At 38.7% G+C, this 17,344-nt stretch overlaps 1 gene segment (V, D, J or C); it reads right to left on the reverse strand.

The window, feature by feature from the left end:
* Positions 1-5,124: 5,124 nt before the first annotated feature.
* LOC118240845 overlaps positions 5,125-17,344 on the reverse strand; it is a 320,919-nt gene continuing 308,699 nt past the window's right edge. The window contains 2 exon segments of the V gene segment in view: positions 5,125-5,444; positions 6,851-6,888. Of these exon segments, the coding sequence occupies positions 5,125-5,444; positions 6,851-6,888 (358 nt within the window).

Below are 17,344 nucleotides of genomic sequence, written 5' to 3' on the forward strand. Positions count from 1 at the left end.
CATTCATTCATTCATTCATTTATTTGCTGTCACAGCCCGAGTGCCGCAGGGCGTTGAGCAGGACGCACAGACTCCTTTGACGATGTGAAACATTTAATGACATGAAACATAAACGACATGTGTAGCACTCACACATAATAACACTAATAGACAGGAACACACAAACAACAACGACAACATAAAATGGTACAAACGTTGGGTTATACTAACAGCGGCTACACACTCATTAACACTAACATTACACTAACACTAACAATGACCATCCATGAGGCCCACACTGACAGGGCTTTAAATAAACAGACATACACTCAACATGAACCCCGTACAGGTGCGTGCCATCATGTAGGGGGCGTGACAACAAACGTAATTCCCCCCCCATACCACATGACTCGTGAAGGGGGAGCATTCCGTGACATTTGCTAAATACATTTTATATTCATTATATAAACTTACTTACTAGAGAACATAATTTTTATTCAATCTTGATACTGTGTTATTGGTAATTATTTCCTTTTCCTGTGTAGATAATGTTCAGATATTTAATGAAGAACTGAAACTATTCTCTAGTAATGTGAATACCAGTCAGAGTGAAAGAGAGCGAGAGCAGTGGGATGAAACAGATTTGTGTTTACAGCCCTGAGAAACCTGCTCCTTCCCAGAATAGAACAACACTTTTTGCAGATGTTCAACTTACATTAGCCAAACTTACTCAAGCACAACATACCCCAGAACAACACACTCCAGTACAAAGAATCTTACAGTGCAGATAGTGAATAATAAAATAATACAAGAACAGATCATGTTCAAAATGAAGCTTATTGCAGTGATAGCAAAACCCAAGAATCAAAACCAGCTGAGTGGTGAATTAAGAAAAAAGAGCATTCTTCAGACTATAAGCTCCATTGTTCAGGGCTGTGTAAGTGTGTTACATCACATTACAGCTGACTGAGGTCATCATGGAAGATGGTAGAGCTCCTCCTCCTCTTCCCTAAATGCAGCACTAAGAGTCAGTGAGCTGCTGTGACTGTAACAGAAGTTCTGTTCTTCTACTCTGGTCAGAACACTCTCTTAGACATCCACTGTGCAACTCACCAGCGCCCCTTGTGGAAAGTATGTAGACAGCAGGCACAACAGAGATCCTGTACAGAGGAGCGATTGAGAGCACTACACCACACACACTTTTAGAAATATTTACATAAAATATACTAGATACTTCTTATTTATCATTCTCTATAAATCCGTTCATCAGTTCTAGTTACGCGTGGGCAACTGTGCCTCATCCACCCTCACACTCAGCACTGGAGCTCCTCACGGTTGTGTCCTAAGCCCTCTGCTCTACTCACTGTACACCTATGACTGCACAGCCACTTCCAGCTCCACCATCATTGTCAAGTTTGCTTGATGACACCCTTGTCATGGGCCTGATCTCAGACAATGATGAGAGGACCTACCTGGAGGAGATTAAACACTTGGAAAATTGGTGCCAGGAAAATAATCTCCTCCAAAACGTCAGTACGACAAAGGAGCTGATCGTGGATTGCAGCAAGAAGCAGGAGCGACACTACCAACCTGTGAGGATCAGTGGAACCACGGTGGAGAGAGTAGATAGTTTCAGGTACCTTGGTGTTCACATCTTGCAGGACCTGTGCTGGTCCTGCCATACCAACTCCCTGGCAAAGAAGGCTCATCAGCGTCTTTACCACCTCAGACGCCTAAGAGACTTCAGACTGCCCTCCAAGGTACTGTGGAACTTCTATACCTGCACTATCGAGAGCATCCTCACAGGGAACATCACAGTCTGGTTTGGGAATAGCACCAAGCAGGACAGACAAACACTCCAAAGGGTAGTGCATTCAGCAGAGTGCATCACTCACATGGAACTTCCTGACCTGCAGACCATCTACTACAAGCGGTGCCAGACCAAGGCCAGGAGGATTGTGAAGGACCCCACCCATCCCTACAATAGACTCTTCTCTCTGTTGAGTTCAGGGAGACGCTTTCGCTCCCTGAAGACCAAGACAGAGAGACTGAAGAGGAGCTTCTTCCCACAGGCCATTCGGGCCCTGAATCAAGGAAACTGATAAACTGTGGGGACCACCACCACCATGTAGCATAACTGTATATATATATATATTCTATTACCACCATGTAACATAAAAACTGTAAATATGCCATTTTACAAAATGGATCTGTACATTCTGTACATTGTGTACATATATATACACAGAACCATATACATTGTGCATTGTGTATATAATCATAATATACATATATTGTACATACATTGTTAATATATTTTGTACATATATAGAATATATATTTCTCTATGCACCCGTTTTTCTTCTTCCTCAGTTTGGGCAGAGCACTCTCAACCATTTCACTGCGAGTTATCCTGTGTATGACTATGTATGTGACAAATAAACCAAACTTGAACTTGAACTTGAACTTGAGTTATCCAATAATCAGCAAACTGTTCCATAGTTTTCTGACATTGTTTATATTAAATAGAAATGCTATTTGACCTATATATTACATTATATTATAAAGTTTATAGTTCTCTAGTATGGTTGGTTCTGTTAAATATGGTTATGTAAGAGGTATTCAGTGGAGGCATTACTTCAGAGAGAGACCACAGAGACCATTTGGTAGAGATGTATTAATACAGAGAGGCCACAGACAGTATTTGGTGTACATGTATTAATAGAGAGAGGCCACAGAGAGTATTTGGTAGATGTGTATTAATACAGAGAGGCCACAGAGATTATTTGGTATATGTGTATTAATACAGAGGTCACAGAGATTATTTGGTAGATGTGTATTAATACAGAGGTCACAGAGAGTATTTGGTATATGTGTATTAATACAGATGTCACAGAGAGTATTTGGTAGATGAGTATTAATACAGAGAGGCCACAGAGAGTATTTGGTAGACGTGTATTAAAACAGAGCAGTAACAGAGAGTATTTGGTAGACGTTTATTAATACAGATAGGTCACTTTGCATGTGCAGCACCTGCTTCAGTGCTTTGGGAGTGTTTATAGTACTGTGAGTTTAACACTTCATGACTGAGAGCTGCCTGCCCCAGCAACTTCACCCACAGCAACCATGACTTTGATCCCCATCTTCATCTGCACACTGGTCCTCTGGACTCAAGGTAGGATTTAAAAAAGTGGAATGAATAAAATTAAATTAAGTCAGTGAATGATTAAGTATTTTAATAATAGTTAGACATAATAGCTTTCTTATTCCTGCATTTTCTTTCATTCTGAATCCAGAGGTCAGGCCTCATGTTTAATCATGATTCATACTGACTTCATATTTGTTGTTTTTTTTTCCAAAATCCATGTGTCAGGTGACTGTGACTCAGACTCCTGCAGTGAAATCTGCTCTTCCAGGAGACACGGTCACCATCAGCTGTAGGACCAGCCACAGAGTGGATGATGGTGTTGATCTGTTTTGGTACTTGCAGAAACCTGGAGAAGCTGCTAAACTCCTGATCTACTATACTACTAATTTATGGTCAGGAACTCCAGCTTGTTTCAGTGGTAGTAGATCTGGATCTGACTTCACTATGACCATCAGAGAGTTCCAGACTGAAGATGCTGGAGATTATTAGTGTCTGAGTGAATTTTACCTCAGTGGTAGCTGAGTGTTCACACAGTGTTAGAGAGTCATACAAAAACCTCCCTCAGTCTGAACACTCTGAACATAAAAATCTATGAGCTACAACTGCTCAGGAATTCTGGAGAAGCTCCCAAACATCTCCCTTCTCTCTTTTCTTTGAGCAGCTGATCTCTCTGTTTCTGCTGGAGCAGGTGAAGACAAAACACTACAGTTATAACAAAATAACAACACATGGAATTTATCTAGTGCTTATCAAGACCCCACAGAGGCACATTTACACACACCCAGTGCATGGAGCATCAGAAACCAGTCACAGCACTGCAGTACTGAGACCTTTGGTCTCTTGGGACAGTTGTTCTTATAATAGAGCAGGTAGTTATTAGTGGAGAGAAATCTCTACTAGTAGCATGACTGCTAAAGCAGTGTCAGTCATCTTCAGGAGATTCTGTCCTGTTTGGAGGTGATGAAAGCACACACTAAAGCACTAATCACCATGTCTGTGCGTTCATCTGATTATTCTCAGCCACTGTGAAACACTTCTACCAAAAAATACAGTTCATGTTCATTATAAATGTTTATTACCAACAATCAAAGGTGTAAAAGTAAATATATTTAGGGGGTAATGTTTAATAATCTTACTATAATTTACTAAATGCCACCAGCCAAAGAACATTCAGTAAAATCTTTTATCTCACACTAAAACTTTTGCTTTGGTGTGAAGGACATGCCTGTGTCATAAATGCACTGTATGACTCAAATAATATAAAACATACCAAACATTAAGCAGTTATTTACTGTTACATTTATTACATTTAGCTTGAAGCTTTATTTTAAACAGATACCAGAGGCCTGGAGCATAAAGTTTCTATTATAAAATCTATTGGGAAAATATATTAGGACTGTGGGTTTTTAATAAAAAGTTGGTTGTTTTTTAATATAAAACCTGTACTTTCTTTTGCAATAAAAAACAACTTTATTACCTCCTAAGGGACCCATAACAATATTTTATTAAAACAGCCCAGTGTGCGTTAAAAAGTGATATGCGGTTAGTTTCAGGCATACATTTACAAACAATAATAATATTATGGTATATGGAGAGGACCAAAGATGTTTTAGCACCCACTCCATGATGTTCCAAAAATACACTGACTTACATATTACAGTTTCTAGTGAATGAAACTTATGTTGAGTCATCTTATTTCCTGGTTCCTTAACAAACTTTACCAAGAGTGGTCAAATAGCAACATTATCAAAGTTAATCCTATAACTCATTACACACACGGACTTCTGCAGTACAGACAATTAGCACATTAAAGGCATTTCTTGTTATGTGCAATGTTGGCAAAGAATCTTCAATTAAGACTATAATGTTGTTTGTTCACATTTTTTATTTCATTTTGACCAATAAACAGAGGAACATTTGAGTAATAAACACAGTTGAACTAAAAGACAGCACATTAATGAGTGAGAGGAGAACACTTCAGTACACATGTGGGAGTTTCACGCCTCAGCACACTGCTCTCTACTCAGTGTCTGTGTGACAGGAGACTGGGAGTCCTTGGTGGCCTCACAGGTCACTGTCTTCTTCAGCCACTCCTCCTTCTGGAGGGTCAGGGTGCTGCTCCAGCTGTAGAGGCCGTCCTTCTGCAGAAGCCCGGAGCTCTGGCTCACCCCCGAGCTCCAGCTGCTACCAGCCACCTTCCAGCTCAGCTTCCAGTCTGAGGGGAAGCCCTTGTTGGCCAGACACACGAGTGTGACCTTCTCCTGCTGCAGCTGTACACTGGAGGGGGGCAGGACCGTGAGGGTGGGCGGGGCGTCACCTAGGAGACACAACACGGTCTACAGCTCAGACAGGCAGGAACCGTTAGCAGGAAAATCAGTTGTGTTTCACTTCCTCTTTCTGTGGAGCTGAAGTCAGAAATATATTATATCATTTTCCATTGGCATTAAAACCCTAGACAGTATATTTAATTTATGAACCATTTAAATCAATATAATGTATAGTCATACATAGATTAAAATGGAAGTATATTTAACAGGCGGTGATTGTTCAGTATGCGAGTATGACGGTTAAAGTGCTTTGCATCAACAACCTCCAGTCAGGGACAAACACTTATATTAATGAAAATTAACCCAGTAGGCAGAATAAAGGTTTGATGAGGGATTTTGCTGAAACATTTATTCTTTTACTAAAAAAACGCTAATAATGTGGGTCGATTTACACTAAAAGCTCGCAACACCACTGTTACGGTTAGGATAAACGCACTAATAAATTGACCTTTAATGCGCTAGAATAAAGATACCCTTATTAAAAACAATAATAACTTAAAATTGTGATGTACTGGGAATAAAAAGTGAAGTTCTTCTTACGTCCAGTGTCCTCCACACTAACTTCGTTTAAGGTCCGTACATAAACCTGCTCTAAACACACTGCCGTCTCCTCTCTTTACAGCGCCGTAGTTTAGCTTCAGAATTAGTGAACGATACAACCCCAAAGACGCTTGTTTTTTTTGTTTTTTTTGTCTTTTTTTTGTAATGAAAGAAGTTATTAAAGATACTACATACATACAATATATAATTAGAAAAAAGATATAAAAATAAAAACAGAAGCTAATTTGAATACGGAGAAAACGTTATTTACATCCAAATGAGAGTTTTGAGTTGCGAAGTGTGCGTGTAAAGTGAATTCGATGATCCCTTTAAACTATTTCAGACTTATATCGTTATTGTCTATGCGTTAGATATATGTAGACTCTGTAGAATCATATCAATTGATTACAAAAATGTGTTTTAGGAGATATTTTTCATATTTTTGTATACTACAAACACAACATTTAATGCAACATCCAAGTCAAGATAATTTATCTAAAGACATACAAGGTTTTGATCCTTCAGTATGCGAGTATTGTGGTAAACGTGAACTGCACCGATACGTTCCAGTCAGGCACCGATATTTCTGCCTTTTAAAATATACCCAGCATGCAGATGAAGGCTTGTGGAGAGATATTTCTGAAACATGTATGTTTTTACTACTGAACGACACTTAAGAAACTCTCCATCGGTATAAATTAAAAGGTCTATAAGGACATAGCAGCGGTTATGATATAGGAAGATACTTAACGTCACAATTAGTCTATAAAAGAGTACGAGTAGTTTACAAAACCACCGTGCATACAACGCTACATAATGTGTGATTAATAGTGAAGAAAATTTAAAGTCTACTTACGTCCAACTGATAGTTTTGTTCCACCACCGAAAGTCCACCACAGAGCTACAATCTCGTTTACTGTCTGTACAAAAACCTCCTGAGCTAAACACGCCGCTCTCGCCACTATTTACCGCGTAATATGGAGCTTCGATATTAATGCTTTAGAAAACTCATAAAGGACTTACCCAAAAGCTTTTTAGATTTTTAAAATAATAAAATAAAATACACACATATATTCTATTATTAGATAAATTACGTCGTAATAGCTGTTGCCCCGTAAACCACATTAAATGCAACCGCAACAAGTTTTTAAGTCTGCATTATTATCAAACGTCAAACATGTCGATTATGATTTCAGAAAATACCAATTTTGTATAAGCAGTGAAAGTTACTTACGTCCAACTGAGAGTTTTGTGCCGCCACCAAAAGTGTACCACAGTGACACGAAGTCGTTCAGTGGTCGTACAAAAACCTCCTGCACTAAAGAAGCCGCTCTCTCTCTTTGCGTTTTAGAAAGCCTTTTTCAAAACAATAGTGACCTGCTACAATTTTTACTTTTTAAAATATGCAAAAAAATATCTAGGCATTAAAAATAAATTAATTTTTTTCCCCCGTTTGTTCGTTTTTCGATATGTTAAAATTTGTCTTAATCGGTATTATCAAAACATATATGTAATTAAGATGTTTAAAAACAATTATGTAAAATAATTTTTTAATAATTTTGTTTTGGACGTGTCAATATAATTTTACAAAGTCAATTATCAATGCTGACAAACGTAAGAGGACTAATTAAAGAGTTCTAGCTGAACAGTCCTGTTAAATTTACTGTGGATTTTCCTGCTAAATAACCAAATAATGATCCAATAAAATGCTAATTTAGTGCCTTGTTTTTGTTTGGCAGCATCTTCACTACAAATAAATATGAAACCAGACAAAGAATCAACAAAAACAACATTCATAGAGAGTGACACTGTAAACAAACAAACATTAAGATGCACTAAACAATGTGAGGCTGCCCTCCAGTGGTTCTTGATAAAACACTACAATGATCTGAGAGCCATTGTATTAAGAACTTGATCAGGAAAAGTAGCATACATTGACAATACTCAATTTTGCTCTAATATAAGTAAATGAAAATATAATTAAGAAGCTTAAAACTGAATTTGAGAAAATATGCAAAAACAGAGGCAATGCCCTGAGATTTCAGTGGGTTAAACATATTATCCAAGTATACAAGCTGATCCAGGATCGGTGTATCTGGTTGTAAATGCAGTCCCGTTACCCCACAGAAAACCAGTGAAGTCCCTCGGAAACAGGAGTGTTTTTACTGTCACGAAAGAGGGCACTTGATAGCTGCATGTCCAGCTTTCATGCATAAAAATATACGAAATGTAAATGTGGCCAGTGTGTTTTTGTTTATTGTTTGCTTATTGTCATTTAATTCATCATTTAATCATCTGTCACTGCCCCTGTTTAGACTGGGTCGTAACATCTGTTTCAGCAACACGGAACTCCACGTGCTTCAGAACCCTGGACAGCTCCCAGAACAGAGCTAATGAGACCCAGGTGAGGCTCATCACAGAGACACTCCTGAACTCACCCAATCCACCGATCTCCAATCAGCCCAGAGCCAGATGAAGAGCCAGCTGTGCTGAGGGAAGAACTGCTGTTGTCTCACACATTGCTCATCATCTTCTCAGAGGCAGAGAGCCAGTGATCCCCAAAAGTCGAGAGAACTGAATGAACATGCAGATTTACAAAACACATCAGATTCTTACCCACACCTGCCAAAGAATTTTGGAGTCACTGTAAGAATCCAACCGCAGTTTATTACAAAATGAACGCAACATGAATGATAAGCCAGACAGTGCAAGGAGAGAAGCTTACCTTTGTTTTAATTACATGATCAGCAGGCTGTTGTAATAAGGTATTTATTGTTTATTTCTGTTGGTTTCTGTTGTGCAATGTGACCTGTGCTATTTCTGTTCAATACATTGTAGGACAAACAGGAAACACAGAAGAATATATCAGGAAAATTCTTTATACTAGAAGAGTTGAATATTTAAGTGGTCCTCATACTGTTTCAGCCTAACTTGTGCTTTCTCTGCATGATTATTGTTTCATGTTTCTCATCTTGCTCTTGTTTGTTCACCCTATTTTATTTTCTTCATCATGTCTGTCATTTCTTGCCGATCTGCCCGTCTCCATGTTTCATCCCTGGAATGTTCTATCTGCCTTCCAAAAAGGCCATACAGTTCACTGACCTGCTGCCAGGGTAATGAGTACAGTTAAGAATCAGTTACAGGAGTTTTACAATAAGCTGGTTGAGGCACATATCAATCATCCTTATGCTACTGACATCAGTAGAGCGGCTGTAGTGGTAAAATCATTATAACTATTAGAGAGAGTGCACAGACTGATACTCTGAAGTACTGTAGTGCATCTGGAAAATCTGGCTCTTGTCTGCTTTAAAGCAGAGTGTCACCAAATCAGACCTGTGTTCTCTATGTAAAGTAAATAAAGATTTACATCATTGTGTTATATATTCAGTATATTCTCAGTTTGGGCTACGATTAGTAATCTAGAGACACTTGCTGAAGTTATGGAGATATGTGGGTTTGGACCAACCCAGCCCTGATATGGTATAGGTAAAAGAAACCATGGAAAAATAAACCAGTCAGACCAGATAGAAACTTCTGTTTTAAGCACAATAATTTTGTTCTCATCAAAATTTCCTACTAAACATGAAATGGCTTAATATGTAAACCTGTATTCCTGCTTGGTTTATTATAGAACAAAAGCATGAAAGGCTTTATTGCCAGCGTGCACTATATAAAGGTTTGTGTGACTCAGCAGTTACTGCCAGTAGAGGTCACTTTTGAAATCTGATCATTTAATCCGACTAAGCAAAGAGAGTTGCTTAATTGGGGGATGATCTCCCACATCCATATCATGAACGATCTCGGAGGTCTGAGTTGGTATATCAGAAAACAAACCATGATATCGGGTTAAAGACTTAACATCAGAACACTCTTTTGGCTCTAGATTTGATAAATAACCATCCAATTCCTGTAGTATAGTGGAGTTGGGCAAACGCGCAGCCATCACTGGTGCAGAAGGAACTAACCCATTATCCTCATCCTTTATAGGTACCAACATAGCAACAGCAGAAGGAACAACATTAGGTTTTGAACGTGACAGTAGAATATACCGTTTTAATTTACTGATGTGGCAAGCATGAGTTTTATGTTTTCGGTCCAGAGTTTGTATCACATAATCCGTCTCACTGATTTTATCCATGATAACATATGGTGCTGAAAATCTTGTTTAGAATGACATGAGGCAACAAAACCAACACCTCATCACCTGGCTAAAACGAACAGACTGTAGCAATTTTATCGTATCTCCTCTTCATTTTTGATTGCACTGCAGCTAACTCCTTTTAAGAAGTTAACAAGCGGATTCTAACGATTCTTTAAAATGACTCACATAATTTATCAATCCTAAATTTGGCTCATCGCTTCGTAGCCATCAATCCTTCAAAAGTTTCAGAGGTTCTCTAACCATATGTCCAAACACTAATTGAGCAGGACTGAAACTAAGAGACCCATGAACTAAGAGACCCTCTCTCTCTCTCTCTCTCTCTCTCTCTCTCTCTCACTATATATATATATATATATATATATATATATATATATATATATATATATATATATATATATATGTAAAACCGAATCTAAACAGGAGTGTTTCTTCAGGGTGGGCTTTACAACAAAGCAACAAACAAAAAATCTACTAAAGTGAATTCAATCACTAACCTCCCTAAAACAAAAGAAAATAAAATACAAATCACTCTTACCTCAACTCCTTAATCACAAAAACAGAAATACAACAACAAAGCAAAAAGAACACAGCGTCCATCCCTACAACTCCAAACAATAAGAAAAGAACAACACTTAATGTTTCTGACAATCAAATATCTGTATATGACTGTATATGACAGATGGAAGGTTAATTATCCCTTTAACCAATCAGGTCATCCGTTGTTTTGACTGTGTTATTTCTACAGCTCACTGGTTATTAGTGCGCCCTCATGCGGGTAACCTGAAAAACAAATTTTAACACCACAGCAAGAGGAAACAACTCAGAAAATCACAAGGACGTAACAAGGAGTTACAGAAAAAAAGATATTAGCCTTGGAAGTTTTTGAATAATTCAGCATAAGATTGTGAGGTCATCCACATGTTAAACCCTAAAGGTCTGACCATGTGGTGTGGAGGTGGGGGTCAAACACAACCTGTGTTAGTTCATGTCTTTGTTGAGATAAGATAAGAAAAGACTTTATTATCATTGTACTTGTACAACAAAACTTAGCTCACAGAGGGACCAGCAGCAATAACATTAATAAATAATATAAGAGATATAGAATGGAAATAGAAATATTAGCAGTGCTACATATGTATACATCAGACTTAGATAGTGCAAACAATGAAGTGTAAACAGGAAGTGTGAACCGTGAAGCGAGTGTAGGAATATGAACTGTGTTGTTACGGGGCATAAACATGTTCTCTTTACTAAGAATGAGGCCTTTTGTTTTTCTTATTTAGTTCATTTAATCAAGGTAATGATACACTCACCACCACAAGAGGAATGAATGTTAGGTGGTGTTGGTGTAGCTGCAGGGAGAGTGAGCCACCAACCTGGACAGCAGGGGGCGACATAGTCCACCTCAGCTGGCCTAGAGAGAGAGAGAGAGAGAGAGAGAGAGAGAGAGAGAGAGAGAGAGAGAGAGCGAGAGAGAGAGAGAGAGAGAGAGAGAGAGAGAGAGAGAGAGAGAGAGCAGTGGGGTGTAACTCAGATTTGCATTACCATGGCTGGGTGATTCTCTTTCTCCCAGAATAGAGCCACACTTTCACCAGATGTTCTGATCTGTTCAGATAAGCTCACTCAGGCACAAGAAACTGCCTGGTAACATTAATAAAGATCTTAATTTCTTATAAAAGAGCAGACAATGTCCAAAATGAAGCTTTATTTCAGTGGAAGTAACAGAAATGCCAGGACACAGAACAGAATACAGACAGAGCTGCTGCATTCTGCTCTCCTGCTGCACCTCTCAGACATCCACAGTCCAGCTTACCACTCACTGAGTTTAGTGCCTCATCCACGAGTCACCCATAGTGATACATTCTAATGAAGCTGTCATTCAAAAACCTCTTTGACTTTATAGCAACTACATACACACACACACAACCCTAAGCTTCATATTTCAGAAATGGATCATTTTTAAATCTTTAATTACTTTTCACATCTTTACCCAAACTATTTACATTTTATGGCATTTAGCTGACACTTTTATTCAAAGCAACTTACAGTTATGACAGAACACAATTTGAGGGTTAAGGGTCTTGCTCCGGTGCCCAACAGTGGGGACTTGAACTAGTGACCTTTTGACGAGTAGTCAAGTACCTTAACCACTGAGCTACCATACATAATACCGCACAAGCACCATGACACTGTCCTAATATTTAATGAATATTAATAATCTAGTTTAGTTTGTATTGTCATGACAGCTAAGAGAGGAGGAATTTGGTATAATTTTTTATACAGTTGCTTAAGCTTCATTTTGAAAACAGGGCTCATTTTGTCAGATCACTACACACATTTCACATAGCAACATAAAAGTAGCAGAACACCTCAGTTCATTTGCAAAATAATTTATACAATAACATGACAATTTGATGATGTTGTGTAATCTGTCTAACGTGAGTGTGTGGACTGTGATCATGGTGTGTAGTCTGTCTAATGTGAGTGTGTGGACTGTGATGATGGTGTGTAGTCTGTCTAAAGTGAGTGTCTAGACTGTGTTGCTGTAAGGACCCAGGTTGCCATGGTAATGGACTCCATTCTGTGTGATTGTAGCCACATTGTGATGTTACCACCACGCTGGCCCTGGACATTCAAAATAGCTCTGTGGCCAGTGATGTTTTTCACTCTTCTTACATTTGTCAGGTTAAGTCCAGACTACATTGTGTTGACCTGATAGAAACGGACTTGTAAAAAGGTTGCGTGCAGCAAACAATACTGAGGTGAACACATCACATGAATACATTACATACTTCCATATATTTATACTGCAGGTCTTTTACTTAAAGACAGATAAACTAGTAGAAGTGACATCGTGTTAGATTTCTGTGTCTAATGTAGACAAGTGTGTTTAGTAGAAGTGGTTTGTGTATGTGTAGTGATTTGGTTAAAGTCTGAGGCTGAGACGTTTGCTTATAGTTCTGCGTTGCTTTCTGAGTGTCAGGTTTCACTAACTGTAAGTTATTGTTAATCATAGTGTGTAAAGAAACATAAAAAACTAATACAGAGATGCCACAGAGAGTATTTGGTAGACATATATTAATACAGAGAAGCCACAGAGAGTATTGGGTAGACGTGTATTAATACAGGGAGGTAACTTTGCATGTACAGAACCTGCAGTGCTCTGGGAGTGTTTATAGTCCTGTGAGTTTAACACTTCATGACTGAGAGCTGCCTGCCCCAGCAACTTCACCCACAGCAACCATGACTTTGATCCCCATCTTCATCTGCACACTGGCCCTCTGGACTCAAGGTAAAAGATCATTTTATGCTTTGCTTTTGAGGTGAATAACCTAAAAAAACAGATGTCTTGTTTAATAAAATATTCTAAACCTTCTATTAACAGATATAAGCAACATAAGAAATGGAAAATAAAATATGATTTAAATTGGATTTACTTTGTTTTGTTTTGTTGTTTCCCCAGAATCCATGTGTCAGGTGACTGTGACTCAGACTCCTGCAGTGAAATCTGCTCTTCCAGGAGACACAGTCACCATCAGCTGTAGGACCAACCCTGCAGTGTATTATCACAGCAGCTATGGACATTATCTAAACTGGTACCTGCAGAAACCTGGAGAAGCTCCTAAACTCCTGATCTACGGGGCTACTAGCTTACAGTCAGGAACTCCAGCTCGTTTCAGTGGTAGTGGATCTGGATCTGACTTCACTCTGACCATCAGAGGAGTCCAGACTGAAGATGCAGGAGATTATTACTGTCAGAGTTACCATTATATCAGTAGTGTACACCTGTTCACACAGTGTTAGAGAGTCGTACAAAAACCTCCCTCAGTCAGACTGCACAGAGACTGCACTGCTGCAGCTGGGACCTACTGCAGGTGTGGAGGGGGAGGATGTGATACAGCACAATGACACACTCTGTGGAGGAGAGATGCCCCATCACACTCACTCACTACTGAACAACACACATCTAAAGAAAATAATTCTTCTAGGAACCACAACACACTCACTAAAGTCAACAAAAAAATCTATAATGAATCACAAAGACACAATACAGACAACACTGTTGCACTTCTGTTGGAGGAGAGTTTTGGAGATCTATATGTCCTTCTACTCTTGCTGTCTATGTGTTAGAAATGGAAGGTGTGAACATTAGTATGATCCATCAAGAAGAAACCCACCATTAAACACAATGCTAATGTTGCTGTTGACACTGACAGTGATAACAGCTCAGACTGAGCTGCATCACCAGAAACCTGGAGAAGCTCCTAAACTTCTCCTGTATCTCTTTTCTTTGATCAGATGATCTCTCTGTTTCTGCTGGAGCAGGTGAAGACAAAACACTGCAGTTATAACAATAATAACAACACATGGAATTTATCTAGTGCTTATCAAGACCCCACAAAGGCACATTTACACACACCCAGTGCATGGAGCATCAGAAACCAGTCACAACACTGCAGTACTGAGACCTTTGGTCTCTTGGGACAGTTGTTCTTATAATAGAGCAGGTAGTTATTAGTGGAGAGAAATCTCTACTAGTAGAATGACTGCTAAATCAGTGTCAGTAATCTTCAGGAGATTCTGTCCTATTTAGAGGTGATGTAAGCACACACTAAAGCTTCCAGGAGACACAGTCACCATCAGCTGTAGAACAAACCCTGCAGTGTATAATAATAACTTTTTAGCCTGGTACCTGCAGAAACCTGGAGAAGCTCCTAAACTCCTGATCTACGGGGCTACTAGCTTACAGTCAGGAACTCCAGCTCGTTTCAGTGGTAGTGGATCTGGATCTGACTTCACTCTGACCATCAGAGGAGTCCAGACTGAAGATGCAGGAGATTATTACTGTCAGAGTTACCATTAATCAGTGTCAGTAATCTTCAGGAGATTCTGTCCTATTTAGAGGTGATGTAAGCACACACTAAAGCTTCCAGGAGACACAGTCACCATCAGCTGTAGAACAAACCCTGCAGTGTATAATAATAACTTTTTAGCCTGGTACCTGCAGAAACCTGGAGAAGCTCCTAAACTCCTGATCTACGGGGCTACTAGCTTACAGTCAGGAACTCCAGCTCGTTTCAGTGGTAGTGGACACTAAAGCACTAATCACCATGTCTGTGCCTTCATCTGATTATTCTCAGCCACTGTGAAACACTTCTACCAACACATACTTTTCATGTCCATTCTAAATCTTTATTAAAAGTAAAAGTGAAAAATTTAAGCTCTTTAGGGTAAAGTTAAATAACCTCACTATACTTGCTTAAATAAACTTACTACACAACAAGATGAAATAATGCCACCAACTGAAACAATGACTTTTTACTAAACTGTCTGAAAACTTAAAATTAAATTTACCTTTCAGTAAAATTCTCACACACACAAACATGCAATGCTCTCTAGCACACACACACACACACACACACACACACACACACACACACACACACACACACACACACACAGAGTCGGGGTGGATATCAGGTGAGTGGGGTGTATGTATGTTAAACCTGTACAGGTAGGGAAGATTTCTTTTTCATGAAACATTTGTAAATATTTAGTCTTTTTTGGATAGAACAACTTTCTGCCTTCATAAGTGACCCATGACAGTACTGTATTGAAACAGCCCATCTTGTGCTACAAAGTGATATAAAGCATGATGGGATTATTTTCTGGCAGAAATAAACTAAAAATGATAATGTGATATACTGAAAGGCCCAAAGATGGTTTGTCCCCTGATGTTCCAAAAATACACTGACTTACTCATGTTACAGTTTCTACTGAATGAAACGTGGAAATATCTTATTTTTTGGTTCCATAATATCTGGCTTCCTGCTTCCTTCTTTATTATGAGTAATGAAACGGCAGCTTTATCAAAGTTTAATCCTGTACCTCATCACACATTAGCATTTCTGCTGTATAGAAATGTAGGACTTTATTGTTATGAGTAATGTTGTGGGAAATGTTTTAAATAAGAGACTATCAAATTTATTCAAAATTGTTTATTTCATTTTGACCAATAAACAGAGGAACATTTGAGTAATAAACACAGACTATCTAAAAGGCAGCACATTAATGAATGAGAGGAGAACATGTCAGTATACAATTAGTCTATAAAAGAGTACGGGTGGTTTACAGAACCACCGGGCATATTGACATGCTCAGATAACGTGGATTAATTGTGAAGAAAACCTAAAGTCTACTCACGTCCAACTGATAGTTTTGTTCCGCCGCTGAAAGTCCACCACAGAGCTACAATCTCATTTCCTGTCCATACAAAAACCTCCTGATCTAAACACGCCGCTCTCGCCACTATTTACCATGTAATATGCAGCTTCGACATTAATGCTTTAGAAAACTCATAAGACTTACCCAAACGCTTTTCAGATTTATAAAGTAATTAAACAAAATACAAACATACATTATATTATTAGATAAATTACCCCGTAATAGCTGTTGCACCGTAAACCACAAGAAATGCTACCGCAACATGTTTTAAGTCTCCATCATTATCAAACATCAAACATATCGATTATTATTTCAGAAAATACCAACATTTGGATAAGCAGTGAAAGTTACTTACGTCCAACTGAGAGTTTTGTGCCGCCACCAAAAGTCCTCCACAGTGATACAAACTCGCTCAGTGGTCGTACAAAAACCTCCTGCTGCTCATTTTGTTTTCGTTAGGTTATGTAGTTCCACTTTGGTCAGTCAGTTTCTTTATTTTTGTTTGCTGATTTACCATTTTCAGTGTTGACCCACCTGAAGTGTGTCTGGTGTTATTTGTGCCTATTGTATTACACTCTTATATCATGTATCAATATACAACAGTCACTGATTCATCTCTGATTTGCTCCATTTAGTTTACTCACATATCCATCATTCACACTCAGTTGCATTTGCCATTTAAGCCCAACTCATCATTTGCTCATCTCTGTCACAGACCCTACCTGGACTGGGTCATAACAGAAATTAAGAGCTCGTCCCTTTTTTCTTTGTGTGCTTTGTCTGGCATTTTTTCACTTTGTCCGAGGGGTGTGAGTTTATTGTTGGCTGTTGTGTTAGGATGGATGCTTTCACAATAGTGGAATTCTCACTCTGCACTAATTTGGAGGTGTTTGATAGGTGTTGTAACACTTCACACTACAGAGGATTTCTTTGATGTGGCGATACCTCGAGGTGGAGGTGAAG

Source organism: Electrophorus electricus, chromosome 2, assembly GCF_013358815.1.
Source record: "Electrophorus electricus isolate fEleEle1 chromosome 2, fEleEle1.pri, whole genome shotgun sequence".
NCBI lineage: Eukaryota > Metazoa > Chordata > Actinopteri > Gymnotiformes > Gymnotidae > Electrophorus > Electrophorus electricus.